The sequence below is a fragment of the Poecilia mexicana genome, unplaced genomic scaffold (assembly GCF_051168715.1).
Source record: "Poecilia mexicana isolate PSO_F unplaced genomic scaffold, ASM5116871v1 scaffold_3, whole genome shotgun sequence".
In the NCBI taxonomy this organism is placed as follows: domain Eukaryota; kingdom Metazoa; phylum Chordata; class Actinopteri; order Cyprinodontiformes; family Poeciliidae; genus Poecilia; species Poecilia mexicana.
This window is the reverse complement of record NW_028263372.1, coordinates 2,349,696-2,371,786: the sequence shown is the minus strand read 5'-3', so window position 1 is coordinate 2,371,786 and position 22,091 is coordinate 2,349,696. Positions and strand designations below refer to the sequence as shown.

Here is a 22,091-nt window from a genome sequence, read left to right as displayed (position 1 = left end):
ATAGCTTCCCAAGAGAAGTAACTGCTCTTAAAGCACAGAAACCTTTACCAAGTAACAGTAATCTGCTCAGCCTTGCTCCAGAGTGGGATGCAGCAATAGGTCTCATCCGTGTGGGCGGAAGGCTACGCAGATTGGAGAACCCAAACATTATAGAGATCCACCCAATTGTGCTCGACCCAAGGCACCCAGCAGTAAAACTTCTCATTAAAGACATGGATGAACACTTAAAACATCCAGGCACGGAACGAGTCTATGCTGAATTAAGGAGACATTACTGGATCTTGCGGGGACGACGGGCAATCCGACACCACCAACTCAACTGCCCCACCTGTCAGCGCTGGAGAGCTCAACCAAAGGTGCCGCAGATGGCAGATCTGCCTCCACAACGTCTCAGGCTTCTCTGTCCACCCTTCTATTCGACTGGCGTGGACTGCTTTGGACCTTTCCTGGTGAAGATAGGTAGACGGACAGAGAAGCGCTGGGGTGTTATTTTCAAATGTCTCACAACCCGAGCGGTGCACTTAGAGCTCTTGAACTCTATGAATGTGGATGCATTCCTTCTTGCTCTTCGTCGATTTGTTTCCAGACGAGGTCGACCAAAGGAGGTGTTATCACACTGTGGCACTAACTTCCGAGGTGCCGAAAGAGAACTGAGGGAGACATTTGCAGCTATGGAACCACAACTGAACGATCAACTGACAGAATACCAGATTGGCTTTAAATTCAACCCACTGAGTTCTCCCCACTTCGGTGGAGCATGGGAACGGGAAATACGCTCGATTAAATCTGGCCTCCAAGTTGTAATTGGCAATCAATCAGTTTCAGAAGATGTTCTCTACACGATTCTGGTGGAAGTAGAGGGAATCTTAAATTCAAAGCCACTAGGTTATGTGTCAGCTGATATAGCCGATTTAGACCCCATCACTCCAAACATCCTCCTTATGGGGCGGCATGATGCCGCTCTGCCTCAAGTGACCTATGCTCCAGCAAGTATAGGGCGACGTAGATGGCGACAGTGTCAGGTACTAATTGATCAGTTTTGGCTCCAATTCACAAAGAACTACTTGCCGAACCTCCAGACCCGTCAGAAGTGGCAAACATCATCAAAGAACATCACTGTGGGCTCTGTTGTGCTAATCATTGATCCCTCACTCCCAAGAGCTCAATGGCCCATCGGAAGAATTGTTAAGACTGTTACTAGTCCAGATGGATGCGTCAGAACAGTAGAAGTCAAAGTCAAAGACAAAGTCTACATGAGACCAGTTGCTCGAATTATCGAGCTTCTTGTACTTAAAGATGACATGAAAGAGACTTGAAGAATCTCTAGGTTGACACATTTACAAGTAAATGTGGGGGCGGCTGTTATTAATTCTTCAAGTACTTCAATGACTCATGTCTATGCTTTTATTTTGAAGTGGTTCCCTTTATTGGAAGGAGGTTTGTTCCGTTTATTTCTTCTTCTTGACGTTCAGTTGATCTGTTTGTTGTTTACTGTTGAGACTGGTGCCACAGTCATTGACGATGTAAGTTGTGGTGTTAGTCATGTGTCATGAATAGGTGGATGTTGGTTGTCACTTCTGACAGCACTTATTTAGTTACAAGTGTGTTCTATAGTTTATGAATGTCTGTTTTGCTCTTAATGGTTGGAATTTAGTGTTGAAACTGTCTTTGTATTTGGCTGTTGGTCTTGAGATTTGGGCAGTTGGAAATAGACTGATTCCAGGTGTTGTTCTGCATCATTCAAATTTAAACAGTGCTTTAGAAAGGAATTAATGCTGATATTTAAAGTTTGTTTGCTCACTGATGTTAATTTTTAAATGGTAATTTGAATCTGTATTATTATTGTATTTTCAGAAACTGCTTCAATTTATTTGCACCGTCCTGTCAGTAATTCTTCAGTAAACCATTTAAACACCCTGATGACCAGCCTGCTTTCTGACCGAAGCCCTATCGTGATCAGTTAAGAAAATCCAGCAACAGAGGTCAAATCCTCAACATAGGCAGTTATTGATTGTACTAAGTGCCTAAAAATACACAATACTAACCCTTTAAAGCAGTGTGCTCCAAAATCTTTTTTTTCTGTCATTTCTATCCATTTCTGTTCATTTGAACAACCAATGGAAACTTTTGGATGCAACATAAGAATTAAATGGGCCATAAAATTGTGCAGACAGCAGTTATTTTGAAAGGCTTACATAGAATGTAGTTGGCATTCAGTGTATCGTGGACATTTGCAATTTGCAGGATTTTATTTTTGATAGGGAGATTGTCCACATAAAATATGTGTGACTGGAGGGGTGTGTGTGTGTGTGTGGTGAGATTTGCAGACCTGACCTGGAAGCTCGGAAAACCTGCTGATGAGGAACATTACAAGTGAGGACAGCCCAGCTCCTTAGATACATGAGACCAATCAGTTTCAACACATTAAAGGCAGGAAGGCATGGAGAGAAAAAGGCTCCCATCCTGGTGAAAGACACGCACAAACACACACAGCATTATAAAAAAGGCATTACGCTTAAAGGGTCATGATTTCACTTCATTATCTGTGTAGTTATAAATTTATTCTTTTAAACAGGGTTACAGTCAGCAACAGACACTCTAGTACTTCTATATCAGATTCTTTTTACTAGGGCTACGAATAATCTTTCAAACTTACCAGATCATTCCTTGGTTGTAAATCAAGTGTAGGACATTTTCAGCTATTTTAAATTCTCCATATTCAGGCTGCAAAAACATATCAAAAGTTTATTTTAATGGCATTACATGTGTTTCTGTAAACATTTAAATCTGGTTATTTTTTTAGGCTGGGAAATCAATACTTCAATAAAATGGGGGAAGAAGTTAGATGAAGCAAATTCATCAGTCGCAGTCCTTTTATCAGTGTTTTCTGTTACAGCTCATTTTAAGTCTGTAGTCTGTGAATATGTCTGGAGTGATTTTTAAAATCTGGTTCAGGCTGAAAGGCTTAGTTTATTATACACCAAATTTTCATTGATAGAAATAGAAAAGGTCATTGAACCATGGGAGAAATACACTTTAGCTAAAACCCATTGGTTATTTTCACAAGCATATTGGCATCATCAAGACAGGGGCAAAAGGCCAGGTGTGTACTTTACCTTGTATATACAAGATATCACACGGATCTGTACAAACATTAAAGATCTATAATCAATTTACCACATTTCCCAACCACTCAGGTCTTCTGATCTGGTATGCTCTACAGCTGCTGAATCAGAACCAATTATGGAGAAGCAGCGTTCAGTTTTTAAGCTCCTATGATCTGGAGCAAACTTCCACAAAAATGTAAAACTGCTGAAACCCTGAGTTCTTCAAGGCTAAAAGCCAATTTGTTTAGAGTTGCATTTCATTCATAATAACAGGAAAATAATTTATTCTGGTCAGGATTCCAACTTTTCATTACTTCTCTTTATTCTGTCACTGTAATGTAATGCTTCTTTTTTGTTTGTTAATAGTGTTATGTTTTTATTACATAAAGCACTTTTAACTAGCTTGTTGTCAAATAAACTGGATTTCACTTGCCAACCACCATCAGGGCTATACCGCTGTCTGTGTATCTTGAGATATGCATTTTAAAGTTCTTAAGAAAAACCTTCTGCACACGCCTGCATGTTGCTTCTTTCACAAACCTTCAGTTTTACAATGCTTTTTCAACCATTCATTGTGTGAATGCTGTCAAACATGGACCATTTTGTCCCACTTCTCTCTATTAGTCCGCTTTACTATGTTAAACAATTCTTTGACACCTATTTACTTTTTCATGCTTTTTGCTATTTCAGCTATTCAACTTTCAAAATATTCAGCTCATTAAGGACATTATGGCTATGACTTATACTTTTTAAAACAGATATTTTTTTCATCCATAGAAATGCTATGAAAAGCTCAAGAAAGTTTTTGCTCAAAATTGAGCAAAATCTTTGCTCTCTTTGAAAACTAACTACTTTTGCCTACTTTAAGCCAGAAAGTTTAAACTGGTCACAAGGCTTTAGGTAAACTTGAAATTATTCAGCTTTTTGCTGTGTGCTACAGTTTTTCTAAAATTATAACTTAAGTGTCTGCTTTGAAGAAATATAAGAATCACTGCCAGGTTTGCAGTTTTCTTTGAAGCACTACTTACGCGCAGGCAAGTCACTTCTTCCTCCATTGGTCTCTATATAGAATATTTTCAGTCATAAGAGGGACTTTACCGCTTTAATCTACCACTATGATGCTACAATTATACAATTTACCAATTCCATAGTAAAGAAAAAGCGCAATATAACAAGGTCTGGTATTACAGAGGTTTGTTCGGCCCTGGCATTAACAACAGTACTGTGTGATCGGATTTCAAGCATCCTGCTCTAAATGCATCTTGGGTATTTAAATGTGTCCTGAGTGACCATGGATTTTAACTAACTGTACTGTATCCAAAATAAACACAGACAGCTAAGCACTTATGTAGATTTCCTTGTGATATTGTTTTTATATAATCGTTATTATACTGCAACAGGCTGTTTATGACACGGAGGAAGGTGGGGAGCGAGTGAGAGGGCGCTACAATTTGTGCAGCACTGTTTACTCATGGATTAGCCTACTAATACTTAATTATTTGCAGTTTTTCTTGTATTGAGAGTGAATACTATTGCTATTAAAACAAGAAATCCAACTGGACCATGCAAAACCCCTACCCTACAGCCAAGTGTGCCATAAAAGGGAAATAAATGAAGCACATACTCAGTTGCTGATTTTTTTTATTATTTATTATTTAATATTCCAAATTAAATCCCAGCCATTTAATCTGCAATACTGACCAAATGGTAAAGCTCAGGGCTGAGACTCCCCACCCATCTTTACAATGTCCAGTAGGTCAGAAAACGTCCGTCATGAAAGTTGATTTTTTTATTATACTTGAGACCAGAACAATTTCACTATTTCTGTCAGCCATTGTGTATAAAATAAAATAAATTCCCACATATTAATGTGAGCAATGCAGATTGCTGGCAATCTTTGGGGTGAGAAATTTGCTCTGACCATCCAATCAGAGGGGGAGAACATCTGACATCACTGTATGCCTTTGAGCAGGAGTTGGAAATCTGTGAATCAGAAAATCTGAAAGCCTATTGAATAAAAGAATCATTCCGCAGCTATGCTGTTTTACCAGGCCTATGCCTGGTGTACCTATTCTGAAAACACTGGGCATATTAGGCTTCCCCATCAACACGTAGGTATTGAAATCTGATGGGACAGAACAACGATAATCCACACAGACATGTACAAGAAGCAGCACATTCAAAAGAGGCCTTTTAAGAAGAGATTAGACTAAATAGTCTATTCAAGGCCCTCTCTGCTGGCCAAAAAAATAATCAAAATTCCTGACATATCTACAACCTAAATTATGTGGGGGTCGGGGGGGGGTTCAGTTAAATGTAATCAATTTACTTCCAATAATCTATTCTATTTTTTGTCATGTTTCACATGGCTAAGCTGTTTCCCATACATATCTCTATGGACCATCAATGTTTCATCCAATCAGATTTCAATATCTTTGTGTTGTCAAGGACAATCTAATCTGCCCAGGGTCTTCTCCATACAGCAGGCCTACTAATTACCGTAAACAATGTAGCACTGGGACCATAGACATAATAATGAGTAGACCCTGCATCGGCTGCTTGGGTGCAGGAATTTCGGCAGCCATCTTGGAGTGGTTGTCCCTTCTAGTTGGCTACAACAAAACAGCAGAAGATGCCTCAGCACTGAGGCTGTTTTGTTCAAATTGACGGACTATTGACTTGAGGGCATGGGGGATAACTTTTCACAAGTAGGGGTATGGACATATTATTGTTTAGATTTTGGGAATAGAATATTACTATATTGTATTTATGTCCACCAGCCAGCTAATATTAGCTATAATGCTTGGTTTAATACTGAGCGAGTCACCGCTCCACTCAGAAATAGAAGGTTTTCACCGTACCAGATTAAAGAAGTGAAACCAGATGGTCAGAGGATAAACAACAAAAAAGGAGAAGTGAACAAAGCGTTGATATAAGAGGAAAGATCTGGTACTTTCCACAAAGCCATCAAATGTTCAAGAAGTCACATAAGCCATCACCACACACACAACCATCGGGTGAGAAAGTATAAAAACCCATGAAAAAAGGAACGAGTTGTTCTTAGTCTCTGGTGCTGAAGTCAAGCCAACATGAATATGCAGACAGAAGATCAGCAGAGGACTGCACCCTGGAACCACGGGGAGGTGAAGACTCTGCACTGCTAGAAGGGGACAAAATCAATCTGCCCTCAACCCTGGTTCCTGATTAGACAACTGCCCTCCGCTCAACCCAAGGATCTCAAGGTTGCTGCAACAGACTTGGTGAATGGATTAAGATCACTGAGTGATGAACAACTGAGTCCTCAAAGGACAACAACCAGTTACCGTAGTTCTACTTTGCTTCTATTCAGAAGAGAATTTTTCCATACAAAGACAAGACTCAAACCAAGGACACCAAAACCTTCTGTTGTCGAGATCATCCACCATCTGGGTATGAGTTGAGCTGCATCCCAAAGCCTCTCTCAGTTAATTAGTGACATAGTATAGAAAAAGATGATGGGGAAGAGTGAATGTGATTTTAATGTTTTTATACTAAATCTGTAATCTCAATTAATCAAATCTGTTGTCATTTTCCCTTGCTAAAGCTTGCTAAATAAAGATTCATTGAAATTCTAATAAGATTAGAATTTTAATTAATTGAGTCAATTACTGAGTACGGTTCTTCTGATTAATGTAAAACCCATGACCATGTTTGTAGAAATGTGGTGGCTTCAGACGTTTCTTTAGTGTATGTAAAATAATGACCTTAGGGCTTATGTTGAGCTACTAAAAATTGTCTAGTCTGTAACAAGTGCTCATTGTTGTTGATAGAGAGAGAGCTACCATCAACAAGAATAGTTACTGGAGTTATGCAGTTGCAGGGCTACTCAGCTGATTGCTTCATTAACTGAAAAAGGTCATAACTTTTACAATGAAGGTAGTTAAAGGCTAGACGAGTCTCTCTCGACACAAGCTTGAATAGATTATCTCCCCTGAACCTGTCTTAGAGTAAGACTCGAGGGTTTTAGAGATTTTATTAACCCGTTAGACGGAGAGTTGGTCAGTAGTCAGTCCATGAGAGTTGTGATTCATAATTCAGGTGAATTATGAATCACCTGATGTCCAAGTTATACTGAGAACAAATAAAGCTTTATTCTTTCTAATCTGACTGGTTCTAGTTCCATGTTTTCACATTTTGGACACTAAGAATTAAAAGTTTAAACTCAGTCTTATTTATCACTAATTAAGGTTACAGGTTTTGCACAATGTTACTGTGCAATAGCCAGCCCCACCCCAGGTGTGGGGAATATTTTCCTGGCAGACTTTGGGCCCATTATGAGTATTGTTGCTGACCATGTCCATCCCAATGACCACAGTGTACCAATCTTCTGATGGCTACTTCCAGCAGGATAACATGCCATGTCATGAAGCAGGAATCATCTCAGACTAGTTTCTTGAACATGACAATGAGTTTACTGTACTCAAATGGCCTCCACAGTCAACAGATCTCAATCCAATAGAGCATCTAACGAGAGATTTGTATCATGGATGTGCAGCCGACAAATCTGCAGCAACTATGTGACGCCATTATGTCAATATGGACCAGACTCTATGAGGAATGTTTCCAGTACCTTGTTGAATCTAGGCCACGAAGGATTAAAGCAATTTTGAAGGCAAAAGAGGATCCAACCCGGTACTAGCAAGGTGAATCTAATGCCCCTTTTCCACCGGCTCTACTTCAACAACCCGGCTCGGCTCGGCTCTGTTTCGGAGTGACCACGTTTCCACCGGCCCAACTTGGCTCTGTAAGCCGGGTGCCGCCTCCTGGCGGTGGAGGGTGTAGCGCCCTGCCTCCAGGCACCATGTGATGTGCTTCATTACTATGCGACCTAACACGAGTTGTTGTTTTTCTGATTCAAAAGAAGAAGAGAAAGCTGAGCTATTTCTGATAGCCTCATTGTGATTTTTCTGAGACTTCAAGAAAATGTGACAGTGGGAGGAAAGCAGGTGGCTCAGATGGTGCAGGTGAGCCAACGATGATTTTTGTATTAAACTACTATAAAACTTGTAATAGTGCCGAATATACATGAGCTAATGTTAGTCAGGGTGTTCCAGATAACTTAAAAATGTCAGAATTAATTCATAATATATTCCAATATGTTTTCATGTTGGTAAACTGCAGACCATCGTGGTTCTTCCTGCTCCTCTGAGTTGTAGGATCTCATCAGTGTCCGTCTTCCTGAATGCTGGTCGGTGTTCACCTTCAGGATGTCCAGAGACCTTCACCTTTCTGGAGCAGGAATCACATGAGCTCAATAAGCTGATGAAACATTTATGATTAAAAAAAATGTGTGAGTTGAAGTGCATTTAACAATCTGTTGTTTTTAACTTCTCAATAGTTTAATTATGATTCACCTGATGTCCAAGTTATACTGAGAACAAATAAAGCTTTATTCCTTCCAATCTGACTGGTTCTAGTTCCATATTTTCACATTTTGGACACTAAGAATTTAAAGTTTAAACTCAGTCTTATTTATCACAAATTAAGGTTACAGGTTTTGGACACATTTTCTCACTTTCTTACACTTAAGATTCTGCAGGAAGACAGATAAACAGTGAGTGGATAGAATGATGATGTATAAACTAGAAACTAACAAACATGACTTGTATTTTGGGTTCTTGTTAATAGCAACCCTGATAATAGTGTCAAAATGTTTGGTTTGCTGAATAATGTATTCGGTTTTGGATGCCTTCTTTGGTAATCTACAATATCAAGTGTCGATGACATATTTCTATAATATAATGTTATTTTCACTCTGTCTAAAGCTCCTCACATTTTGGGAGGATTGTATTAGGACCTTGATGCCATATAAACTACAGTATGTACAATAATGTGTGGAGTGAGCAGAAATAAAGAGACTTCATTTATGCTAACTTTTATTTTTATTTTGTTTGTCTCAACTCTCCATGGAGCTCTGCCATCTCAGCTGGTAGCTGCTTCCTCCTGAAAGAGATCCAGTTGTTGTTCTGACGGTTCTCTTCATCGTTCTCCATCATGTCAGCCATGTTCATCTTCTGTTCCCTGAGAAAAGTAATCAGATGTTATAGCTTATAGCACATAAATGCAGATAAATAACACAGAGTTAATAATGTGGAAGTTACATACACAGAAGGTATTATTTAAAACAGACATGTTACTTATATATATATAAATATATATATGAGTGATTCTATGACTGGAGATACATTTGGCACTTCAAGAAATGACAAAAAAACTTTTCATTTCTTAAAAAGTTTCTTAGGTAGTCTATTGAAAAGGCATTAAACTTTAAAAAAATCTGTAATTGCCAAACATTAGCTACATATTTTATAATTTTTTCTCAGGAAAAATGTATGTTTTGCAGTATGTTATGTCAACTCTGTTACGGACAATATAGACAGTGAGTGAAATAAACGGTAACACTTTATTTGAAGGGGGTTGAATAAGACTGACATAACACATGTCATGAACATGAATAAGTCTTCATGAATATTTATGACTGTTGTCATAAAGCGTCATTCGGTAAATTATGACACTTTTAATACAAAGTTGACATTATTCAAAATGTCTTTATGACAACTTGACATTAACCTGTTATGTTCCGTGTTTCTGTATGTTTTTGAGTTTTCTGTGTTCAGTCCTGTTTTCCTGTGAGTCTTTGTCCTGTCCTCCCCGTTGATTGCTCCCCAGGTGTGTCTCGTTCCCTTGATTACCCCGTGTGTATTTAAACCCACTTGTTGTCTGTGTTCCTCGTCGGATCCTTGTCTAAGTTTGTCGTCGTTTGTATTGTCAATGTCTGACGCAGGTTCGTCATAGCTCTCCAGTCGTACTGTTAAGTCCTGGTTAGCTTAGATCCCGTTTCAGTCTTCGTATCAGTTGCTACCGGTATTTTGGCTGTGTGCCTGTTTTTCTGCCGTGCTGCCTGTTTTTGGACTGATTGAGCTCATCATTAAATTCATTATCTTCACCATAACCTGGGTTCCCCGGCGTCTCTCTCACCGCTCTCCGCAACACATCATGACATAACCAGGAAATCATTACTGTTTAAACTTTACCTTTAATAACATAAAGTTACCTAATTTTTAAAGTGCAATCAGTAATACTTTTATAACAAATTTATATCAGTAATGATTTCTTGGTTAATGTCAACTTGTCATAACAAAGACATTTTGAATAATGTCAACTTTGTATTAAAAGTGTCATAATTTACCGAATGACGCTTTATGACAACAGTCATAAACTGTCATGTCAATCTTATTCAACCCCTTTCAAAAAAAGTGTTACCAAAAAAAACAATAAATTCTAGCAGACTAAAATATTTGTATTCCATTACACCAAGTGTCCTACTACCCCAATACTTTAAATTGAGATGTTTTACTTAAAAATACATTTTAAAAAATCAAAACATACTCAACTTTTCACAGTTATTCGCTCACGGGCAAACGTTTTTCATTAAAACTCATTGAAAACCATCATTCTTTTAGACATAAAATTGGTCAGTAACACTAAATCACAGTAGAAGTCAACCAACAATGTATATGGTGCTCTGGACAACAGTTTTCCTTTTTTTTTTTTTTTTTTGTGAAAGTATGTCATAAACATGTCAACTCTGTTACCTAACAGAGTTGGTGTTAGTAACAGAATTGACAGGACCAGAATAATTTAGAACTGAAAAATCTGTTACCCTATTTGGTAACAGAGTTGATCATTTCAAACATTTTCATTAAAAACTCCACTTGTGAGTAGAAATGCTGAAAATACATGACACCGATAAGATAATGGTTTAAAAACCATTAAATAAACTTGTCTCTGATCAAAAATCTGTGGTATTTTTCTCATGATACTTTGGTAACAAGATTGACGTTGAAAACAATAACCCCTGGTGATTGTGATTTTTAGATTAAAATATTTCCCAGCATGGCACATAGACCTCTGTGTGTTTGAGGTCTTATCAGTAAAAGTAAGTGACCTACCTTTATGCAGTTTATATAGCTGTAGAAGGCAATTTCATAGATTTACAGGGACAAAACCATATGGTAACAGAGTTGACAAAAAAATTCTCGGACACATTTTTTCAAAAATAAAGGTATTTTGAGTTAATTTAATGTGATGTTGTTATTAAATTGACCATTTAGGCAGTTTAAAAAAAGATAGAAAAAACAAATTCACAAAAGAAAAATAATAAAACAGGTTTTTGCATCATTTTTCAGGTTAATAAAAAAGACAGTACGCAACTCGGACGACAAGAAGTCTTGGTTTTTCAACTATATAAAACAATTTTAAATGTATTTACTTAAATGCTTTTACTTGTTAAATATTATGATCCATTAAAATGAGTAATAAATTACAAAACATTTTAAAAATTGAAATATTTTAATATACCAGACCAAAAATAATGACTCTGGACATCAAATTCATATATATATATATATATATATATATATATATATATATATATATATATATATATATATATAAAATATCTGCAAACACTTTTTTACCATTCACACATACAGAATTATAAATAACTGGAATAGTTGTGTAAATTACAGACAAAATGTAATTACTTGTAAGTTTTAGACCTATGCATGCATTCAGCCATGGATAAAATACCACTATCGTTTTTCTCAGGTTTATTGCTCATTCTACAATTAACAATGCATAGCATTTTGATTAGAGAACTGATATCGAGCCATTTCACAATAATAGGATGTCATATAACATGTTTTATTATCTCAATGGGGGAAACTCAGATGCAATAGCAAAATGAGAAACAATCGAAGCACCTAGATTCACGCAAAGATAAACAAATGAAGGTAACATGCTGTACAATAGAGTTATTTATAACTGTAATGTGCAACTGAGTGTCTTCAGAAAATGCACGTTTTGTTTGAGCAATAAAAATACAATAGACTTTAGTGTTTCAAATGTCTTCCATGACTGTATGTATGCAGCCTTAAATGTAGTAAAAACCAGACAGATATATCTCTAAACTGCTCACCTGGCTGGAGAGCAGCGGCGTCAGCTGCATCTGGTCGGTGTTCACCGTGGGGCTCCGAAGCGGCTAATGAGGCTTTCCATTCTCTCCACTACGGTGACAAAAACGACTCATTCCTCACGGCTCCATCAAGCTGCCGCTGAATATTGAAATCCGAAGCAAAGAAAAAAGCCGGCATCTGTTTGTATCTTCCATCACTTCCATGTCGCAGCAAGTCTCAAATGTTGTGACTTCATTTTTCTTCTCTCTTCGCTGCTCCGTCTGTCCACGCCCTCAGCCAATCAGTGAACAGCAGCGAAGCTGCGTCACCCACCAAAACAGGCCCGGCCCGGCTGGCCCTGCTCTGAAGCAGGACCCTAAAAAGCAGGGCCAGTCCCGAAATATAGCCGTTGGAAAAGCTCCGAAAGCGAGCCAAGTCGAGTGGGTGGAAAAAGGGCATAATAAAGTAGCCAGTAAGTGTATGTATCTATATATGAATACATATATGAAGATTCTTGACATATGTCAAGAATATTCTTGAAAGCATATGTCAAAACCGGACAGTGGTGACTTGCAACCTTGGCCTCCATGGCCAGTGATAGAACATGACTTAGTGATGGAGCTGACATGAAGAGATCAGCTCTATGACAGCCATTTGAGTCTTCATGCATGGAAGATTTTGGCTACTAAGGAATATAAAACAACTCAAGTATTATATACTTCATTTTCAAATATCTGACACAAGGCCACATTTGAAGAGGTTTGGAATTGTGTTAATTTGGTTTCTTGTTTCAATAAAAGTATTCACTTTCAATACACAAATTGCCCCTTACAATTGCTTATTAATAGGCTAATAGATGAATAAACAGCTACCACTCACTCCCTATGTATGCACACTTTATAAACTTCCTGCTGCTGTCTAATGGTGGATATATGTACAAAGAAATATGTAAAGGAACGCTCTGGGAAAGCTGAGTAGTCTCTCCCTCTGTGTTTATTGTATACAGCACAAAGTGAGATCTGGATCGTGTCTCCACTCAGGACACATTTACATTTCTGTCTTCAAGATCACTCTACACTGATGTTGATGTCAGGATTGAACAGGACCTCAGTAATACCAGCCCTCTTTATATTGTGTTTTTTGCATAGTTTTAGTCAGTAGGTTGTACAATTGTAACGTCATAATGGTGGATTAATGGGTAAACCCTCTCTGAAGACCCAGGTATGCATGACCCACCACTGACAGCCCATTGTTGTAGGTACCCTATTAACTGGCCTGCCCTCTGATGGGGTAGGTGCGTGTGTTCGTGTGCAAGAGAATAATTGCGTATGCAAGAGTGGTCTGTGTGTGAGAGCTTAAAATACTTAGAAAGTAATTTAAGACAACTTACAAACTTGCTTTCTAAGTCCCAGCAGCAGCAGTCACTCAGATAGCGAACCACCAGACCCCTGATAAAGTCAATGAGCAAGATGCTGGCCACTGTGAAGATCATGTCAATAATAGAAAGCTTCAACATCTCCTGAAAACAGATGAACATGTAGATATTATTTTACTACTGAATTTTATACATTACAAATTCTAGATTAAAAATTGGGCATTTACATTTTTTTTGTTGGATTTACTAAGAGAATAATTAATTTGAATACTTCAGAAATGATAGTAAGCCATCTTGAGTTGAAAGAACTGAATTGTTACACACACATATACATATAAACACTGTCAAGACTCTGGGTTTTTGTGGTTGGTTTTGTGAACTTTGGGTTTTTGCTGTTCCTCTTTTTAGCTATCAATTATGTTTTGTTTTACTCTTCTTGATTATTGGTTTGTCGTGAAAACTGGCATTTAAGGTTGAGATCTGTCCAGGTACACGCAGAAAACGGAGTAAAGGCCTGAGAAATAGCAGTAATCTTGCATGTTGATTAATGATGATTAAAGAAGAGAAATACAGAATACACACACACACACACACACACACACACACATATATATATATATATATATATATATATATATATATATATATAACAGTTGGAATGATTGATGTTTTCTGTATTTGTAATGTCTGTAATGTATGATTGAAATATCTGTTCTATACTCATGACTTGTAGCAATGGTAACACTTGAGTCACAGAATAGATAAATAATGGAGAGGCATACTGAGGGGTTATAAGTTGATAAAACAAATTGATCATGTTTTGAGTTGATTATGGTTTATGATACATTATAGAAGACTGTAGATTTGAGATCATGAGAAAGGGAACAAACTGTGTCACAATCAGCACACTGGGCTGGGCAGAAGCGCTAGAACAACTCCAAAAAAGGCAGTAAGTTATGGGAAATGGCCTCAACTCCCAGATGGCCAGCAGAAAAAGGGAAGTACCGAAGAGTTGCTACAGTGAGTCAGGGAAGAGAGGGGTTGGGAAAGACTGGGACTTTCCACAGACACACTCAAGGAGGATGAGTCATAGACCTCTCCCATACACAACTATGGACTGAGAGGGTTTAAAAACCAGCAGACGAGGGGGGAAACTGTTCTTTGTCCGCGGCGCTGAGGAGGAGACAACGAGAGGACGCAGACTGAAGATCAGCAGAGGACCGCACCCTGGGACCGAGGGAAAGTTGAGACTTCGAGTTGCAAAGAAGGGACAAGATCCATCTGCCCCCAACCCTGGTTCCTGATTCGACTAACCCCTCTGCCTCCACCCAACGATCCATATTCTACTGCAGCAGACTTGGAGAAAAGACTCTGACCAAGGACATCTGAAGATTCCAACTGCCAAGATCGATTGCCACCAGGTGTGAGTTGAACTGCCCCCCAAAAGCCTTGCTTAGTGGAACTAGTGACACAGGTTAGGGTTAGAAATGAGAATAGGTTATGATCGATTTTAATTTGAATTTATTATCTTGTTACAAGTTGTAATCTCTGAAAGAAAATCTGCTTGTTATTTACCCCTGCTAAAGCTTGCTTAATAAATTACATACTAAAACTACCAATAGAACTTGTGGACATTGAGATCAATTGAGTTGTTTGATCATTGTGGTTTCTCCTGATTTCAAGTAAAATTAGCATACATGATTCTAGAGATGTGGTGGCTTCGTACTTTCCTTTGGTGAGTGTGAAAATAATGACCCTGGGACTTAAATCTAAGTCACTAAATCCAATCTAGCCGATAACAAGTGCACGTTATTTTTAGGAGAAAAGCTACCGTTAACAGGAGTGGTTGTTGAAGCTATGCAGCTGTGAGGGCTACTCTGCTGATTGTTTCTCAACTGAAAAGGGTCATAACTTCTGGAATTGAAGGTAGTTAGAGCTAGACGAGTTTTCTCCGCCACCAGTTTAAATAGAATATCCCCTATAAACCTATTCTAGGGTAAGACCCGGGTTTCAGGGATTTTCCGGACCTGTTAGACAGAGAACTGGTCAGTAGTCAGTCGGTGGTGAGATAAGGGCGGGGCTGACTATTGCAGAATAACGAACAGGTTGTTTCTCATTCTTGTGTTAATTTATTTTACCCCCCTTGTAGTGTTTTCTGGTTATGTTATCTTGTTATGCTAGTTAGGTTTATTTTTTTGTTCAGTCCTGGTTATTCTAGTTTCTGTGTTCCTAAGTTCTTCTTATTAGATAAGCTTTGTTTCTGTTAGTTTCCCCTCATGTCTTTGTCTCTTTCTAGTTTTGTGTTTCTCTAGTGTTGGAATTATTTCCAGATCTGTTGTGTTTTCTAAGTCACTCTTTTGTGTTCCACTGTGTACCCTCCCACCTTCTCCCCGCTCTTCAGCCTGACTCCTGCTCCAACTTCTCTCACCTGCAATCAATTAGTGTAATCAGCTCTGGTCTTTGTCTATAGTTCTCAACCTTCCGCTGTGTTTGAACCTCTCATTTCTCCCACAACTCGCCAGATCCTCATGTTCACTCATGTCTCTTGCTTGGATGTCTTTGGATTTATTTAGTTTTTTAAGTATTTTCATTAAACCACCATTACTGAGAAACTGCCTCAGCCTCTCTGTATTTTGGGCCCATCACTACTACAACCAACATCATGACATACATACATACACATGTGTGCGTGTATATATATTAAAAAAATAAAATTCCCTTCTCACCCTCCGCGTGTGGGGTCTCTCTCTCTCTCTCTCTCTCTCCCTCTCTTTCTCTCTCTCTCTTTCTCTCTCATCCTCTGAGCTCGGGTCCTCTACCAGAGGCCTGGGTGCTTCAGGTTCTCCTCCAGTATCTTGGCTGTGCCTAGAACTGCACATTTCTGGACTGAGATGTCTGATGTTGTTCCTGGGATCTGTTTGAGCCACTGCTCCAGTTTGGGGTGACTGCCCCGAGGGCCCCGATGACCACAGGCACCACTGTGGTCTTCACCTTCCAGGCCTTCTCCAGTTCCTCTCTGAGGCCCTGGTATTTCTCCAGTTTCTCCTTTTTCCTGATGTTGTGGTCACTTGGTATTGCTACATCCACCACAACGGCTTTCCTCTGTTCTTTATCCACCACCACAATGTCCGGTTGGTTCTCCATTACCATCTTGTCTGTCTGGATCTGGAAGTCCCACAGGATCTTAGCTTGGTCATTCTCCACCACCTTTGGGGGTGTTCCCCACTTTGATCTCGGGGCTTCCAGTCCATATTCTGCACAGATGTTCCTGTACACTATGCCCGCCACTTGGTTATGTCGTTCCATGTATGCTTTCCCTGCCAGCATCTTGCACCCTGCTGTTATGTGCTGGACTGTCTCAGAGGCCTCCTTGCACAACCTACACCTTGGGTCTTGTCTGGTGTGGTAGATCTGAGCCTCTATTGCTCTGGTGTTTAGGGCCTGTTCCTGGGCGGCCAGGATGAGGGCCTCTGTGCTGTCCTTGAGTCCAGCTTTTTCTAGTCATTGGTAGGATTTCCTGATATCAGGATATCATCCAGGGGTGAAAGTAGGGGGGTACGGTCAGGTATTGCGTACCCCTAAAAGATTTAGTGGGGGGACGCAATACCTGCAAGAGAGGGGAGCGGCTGTCTGCTGTAAAAAATCAACGAGTTCACTGTGCAGCCATGACTGATTTGTTTTTCAAGAACAATCTAAAACACGACTTAATCAGTGTATAAATAGCTTTTTTTCCCCCCATTTCATATTGTTTCTGAACTGTTCGTGTTTTACTAGAGCAGCGGTGCGATATGTGGATCGTGGAAGGTTTTGAGTTGATCTCGGCATTAGGAGACAAACTGAACGCTGCCAGGAGGCTGAGACCAGCAGGTCCTCCTCTGATTGGCTTAAAACGTTCCTAACTTTATTAAAGAACAAAAAAATAAATGAATAAAATTAACAAATTGTGTTCAAATTAATGACCCAACAATAATAATCTCAGTAATTATTGTTTCTACAAGTTGTTGCGCAATTCTGTGCGTTTCGGTTCCATTACCAAAATAACGAGCAGAGCAGGAGTTTAAAATGAACTAATCAACCACCGCTGTGTTCAGGGAGGATTATTAATGATCACAAAATAAATATAGAGCCTGAAAACCTGATAACGTAACGACTGAATGCTATGTTTTTAACGTAATCTCTGGTCGGCTTGTGGAGCGCAGGAGGTTGCCATGGCAACGGCTGTGCTTAAATGACAGAGAGAGACGGAGAGTAAAAATGTGCGAGTGGTTTAGAGTTGATCACCTGTTCAGTTATTTTACCTTTGTTTACCTTTGCTGTGGCTCATCACAGCTGCTGTAGTTTCTGAACGTTCAATAAACGACAAACTTGGACTAATTACCTCGTTCTTTGTGAGTAAAACGTCATTTACAACAAACACCAAACACAGTAAATATGTTTCATTAAGTATTTAACAAACAAATGGCTTCTACCGCGATAATTATGTGAAATTAAATTAATTGTCTAATATAAAAAAGTAGTTTGGTGCTGTCGGGCTCAGAGTCTGAGAGGCTTTTCCTTTATCAAACAATTTTTTTTTGCCTCTTATTTAGTGGAAATATTCATGATGAGATTTTCTCCAAAATGAACCTATTTCAACCTTTATAGCTCCACTGTTGAAAATGAGAAGCTAACATTCACAAATGACAGTGAAATAAAATCCAGTTCAACATCTGGAACCTGTTGGAGGAAAAATATCCCAACTTCAGAAGATGAGCTTTAACCTAACAGCTCTGTGGTTCCTCCTGTCAGTATGAGAGTCATAACATGATGGGTGAGGAGGAGCCATGTTAGGAAGATGAAGTGGAAGCTGCAGGATCTTCAGAACAAACAGGTCATGATGCTGGGCTACTGATTATCCGTCTGTCTGGACACAGGATCAGTAGAACCAGTTTAAAAGCTAAAATGAATGGTTATATGCCAGACATGGAAAACTGGGATGCTCTCCATGCCATGATGTTCAGGATTTAGGTCTCATGGCATCTCAAGGTGTCAACATTGCATCCAGTGGGCTGAGAGAAATACAGCTTTATTTTGTAGCAATTCAAGAGCTACCAGCTTTTATCGCTTTGCCAAAAAATTAATCAACACAGAAACTCCAAAGCACAAAAGAAGCTATAAATATATATATATATATATATATATATATATATAATGTGCAGGACAATACCAAGTGACCACAACATCAGGAAAAAGGAGAAACTGGAGAAATACCAGGGCCTCAGAGAGGAACTGGAAAAGACCTGGAAGGTGAAGACCACAGTGGTGCCTGTGGTCATCGGGGCCCTCGGGGCAGTCACCCCCAAACTGGAGCAGTGGCTCAAACAGATCCCAGGAACAACATCAGACATCTCAGTCCAGAAATGTGCAGTTCTAGGCACAGCCAAGATACTGCGCAGAACCCTCAAGCTCCCAGGCCTCTGGTAGAGGACCCGAGCTCAGAGGATGAAAGAGATCACCCGCGGAGGGTGAGAAGGGAATTTTTTTTTTATATATATATATATACACACACACACGCACACTTTTGTCATAGTACCCCCAAAAATTTAAAACTACTTTCACCCCTGGGTACATCCCATGTAGGGGCTTGTCCTCCCATGATGGTTCCTCCAGCACCTCGTCCTCTGTTCCCCATTGCCTGAGACATTCGCTGAGCACATCGTCCGTTGAGGCTTTGTCCTTGATGTATTTATGGATCTCGGATGTTTCATCCTGGACAGTGGCTCTCACACTCATTAGTCCTCTGCCTCCTTCCTTACGGCTTGTGTACAGTCTCAGGGTGCTGGATTTGGGGTGGAACCCTCCATGCATGGTTAGTAGCTTCCGAGTCTTAACACACACACACACACACACGCACACACACACACATGTTTGTGTGTGTGTGCGTGCGTGTGCGTTTGTTTGTAATACCTTGTGGAGACGATTTTCCTGACATATACTACGTTGTGGGGACCAATCGCTCCTCGTGGGGACCAGAGCCTGGTCCCCACGAGGGGAAACCCTGTTTTTGGGTCAGGGGTCAGATTTAGGGCTAAGGTATGAATTGAGTTTTGGTTAGGGTTAGGGTTAGGTATGTGATGGTTAGGGTTAGGAAAAGGGTAAGGTTTAGGCTGTATAAATGAATGGAAGTCAATGGAAAGTCCCCACAAAGATAGCAACACAAACACACACACACACATATATACTTGTACATGAATGCGTGTACATATATGTTGGGTTCTGGGGTTTTTGTTGGTTGGGTTTTCCTTTTTGTTTTTGCCTGCTACTTCCTTATTCACACCAGTAGATGGCGAACTAGAGACTGCACCCTGGAGAGCACGCCTGTGACTAATCTGACACTCAACTGGAGCATAAGAAGATCCGAGTCAACACTTAGACGCCTGAGTGTTTTCCAGTTTTGGTAATCAGAGCCCCCTGTTACGGCTAATCTGTATGATTTCTCCGAGTAACTTTTCCTTGTTGTTTCTCTCTTCAGACAAGCTCAAGTCAGTCTCCAAGACTCTTTGTGCAAACCTGAGAACCAGTTTCCTTTGTGATTCCCCTCGTGACGCTGTGGTACATACCCACTGGTTGCCCGAGTCCCTTTTCGTCCTCTGCCATGGGCGTAGGTTTGGGTAGGGACGGTAGGGACATGTCCCGACCAATATTCACGGGATTTAAAAAGTCCCGACCAATTTTTGCCATATTGGCTCAAAGAACGTGGATCTACGATCTTTGATTAGCAGCAACAGGCGGTGCGCGGAACGGAAGCTTCTTAGTTTGACATTTATTATGAGCCTCTGAGACCGTGTCGGAACGGTGCTGTCGGGGGGGGTGGGGGGGGGAGTCAGTTGATTCGTCGGACGTTCTTTGATTAGCTGCAAAAGGCGGCGGCTAGCTGGGCACACGCGTCTCCTTCTGAGTCTCCGAGACCATGTCGCCACCAAAAAAGAAAAGGACAGACATTAGAAGTTATTTCGCTATGTCGGCTGTAAGTACAGTGAGTGGACCCATAAGTTAGATATCTATCACGCAACGCATTTGTTGTAAAGTCCGGTGTATAGTAAGGTCAGCACTGAATGTGAGGTAGAATAGGTCTGTTAATTATGTAATATTTTTTCTTTTTTCTTTTATTATTGATTTCTTCTTATCTGCAATTGTGTTTGCTGTATCCAGAGGATATTTCTTTTGATCTTACTTGTAATGTTTGCTGAATTTTGTAAAGGAAAAAGTAAAGTGTTCTTGAACTGATCTGCTGAGTATGACTGTATCTGGTTGTATACACAAGATGTATGATATGGTTATGGTTGGGGGAAGGGGGTTATTAAGCCAATGTGGTTTGCCCCCCCTTCTCAAAAATGTTCGGTGCTCTTGGGCATTTCACTGTGCTGCCGGGGGGGGGGGGGGGTGTCAAGGTCCCCACCAAAACTTAGACCGAACCTACGCCCTTGTCCTCTGCAGTCAAGAAAGACAAGAGTCTGTTCCCAGATCACCGTTGGCTGTCAGTCCGCTCCTCCGTGTCTGAACTTATCTGTCCGCCCTCCATTGCTGTCTCCGTCGCCTCTTCCAAGAATTCCCCGTCGAATTCAGTTTCTCTGGAACCCTGGATCAGAACCACAAACCAACTGGAGAACAAGGACCCTGGAACTCGAAAGAACCTTTCCTCTCAACGTTTAAAACTTCACTAACTCAAGTAAGGTTTTTCTGCCGCACTTTTCAAGTTCATTTTTCCCACGTCATTGAACGCACCACTAACGTCTCCCTCTCCTCAACAGTCCGACCCTCTCACTCCCTCAGAGGTCTGGTCGTTCATTTCATACTGTTTTGTCTGCTTGTAAATGAACCATTATCATTTTATCGGCTCTCCTGGTGTGTTCTGTATGTGGGTGAGAAAACTGGAACCCAACATGACAATATATATGTATTCTTAGTTTACATTAGGAATCTAAATACACCAAGAATATTAAATGATGTCCCTCATATCAACATTCACGCACACAGTCCCAGGATAATGTAGGTGATGTCATGATGTTGGTTGTTGGAGTGCGAACCCAAAGTGGAGGCAGCTGCTGAGTTTTATGATTTACTGAAATGATACGGAACACTTACAAAACCAGAAGATCCAAGATGGCAGCAAAACATGAAACCCAAAGTACATCCAGTAAGGAGACATGGGGGAGAACCAGGGACACACAGAGAACTGAGGAGAATTAACATAAGGATCTGATGAATAATGGGAGAGAATGAGAGGCTTGAATACTGGGAGGTAGAGATGGACAAAACCAGGGCTGGTGAGCTAATTGATTGCAGATGGGAGAAGAAAGTAGGAGCTGGGCTGAGGGGCAGGGAGAAAGTGGCACAGGGAAACTACTTAGATATGCAGGGAAACAAGGACTGAGAAAAGTAAGGGAAATAATTCTAAAACTAATGTAACTAGAAAGAGACAAAGATGTGGGGGGGACTATGAAAGAACCAAAACACAAAACTGCTCTAAATAAGAACTAAGGAACATAGAGTTAGAGCAACTAGAAGGACAAAACAAAGAAATGACTAGAACCACCAAAAAAGATAGGGATGGATACAGACATAAAAGAACTA

At 40.0% G+C, this 22,091-nt stretch overlaps 1 protein-coding gene across 3 annotated transcripts in view; it reads right to left on the bottom strand.

The window, feature by feature from the left end:
- tmc3 (transmembrane channel like 3) overlaps window positions 1-22,091 on the bottom strand; it is a 123,810-nt gene that overhangs the window by 59,760 nt on the left and 41,959 nt on the right. For 2 of the 3 annotated variants that reach the window (XM_088004041.1, XM_088004042.1), the window contains exons 14-16: window positions 13,494-13,622; window positions 2,657-2,724; window positions 2,335-2,463 (exon numbers count right to left, since the gene is read on the bottom strand). In XM_088004041.1, coding sequence (XP_087860167.1) covers window positions 2,335-2,463; window positions 2,657-2,724; window positions 13,494-13,622 — 326 coding nt within the window. The remainder of the gene's footprint in view (window positions 1-2,334; window positions 2,464-2,656; window positions 2,725-13,493; window positions 13,623-22,091) is intronic. The other variant, XM_088004043.1, reaches the window with a different exon arrangement.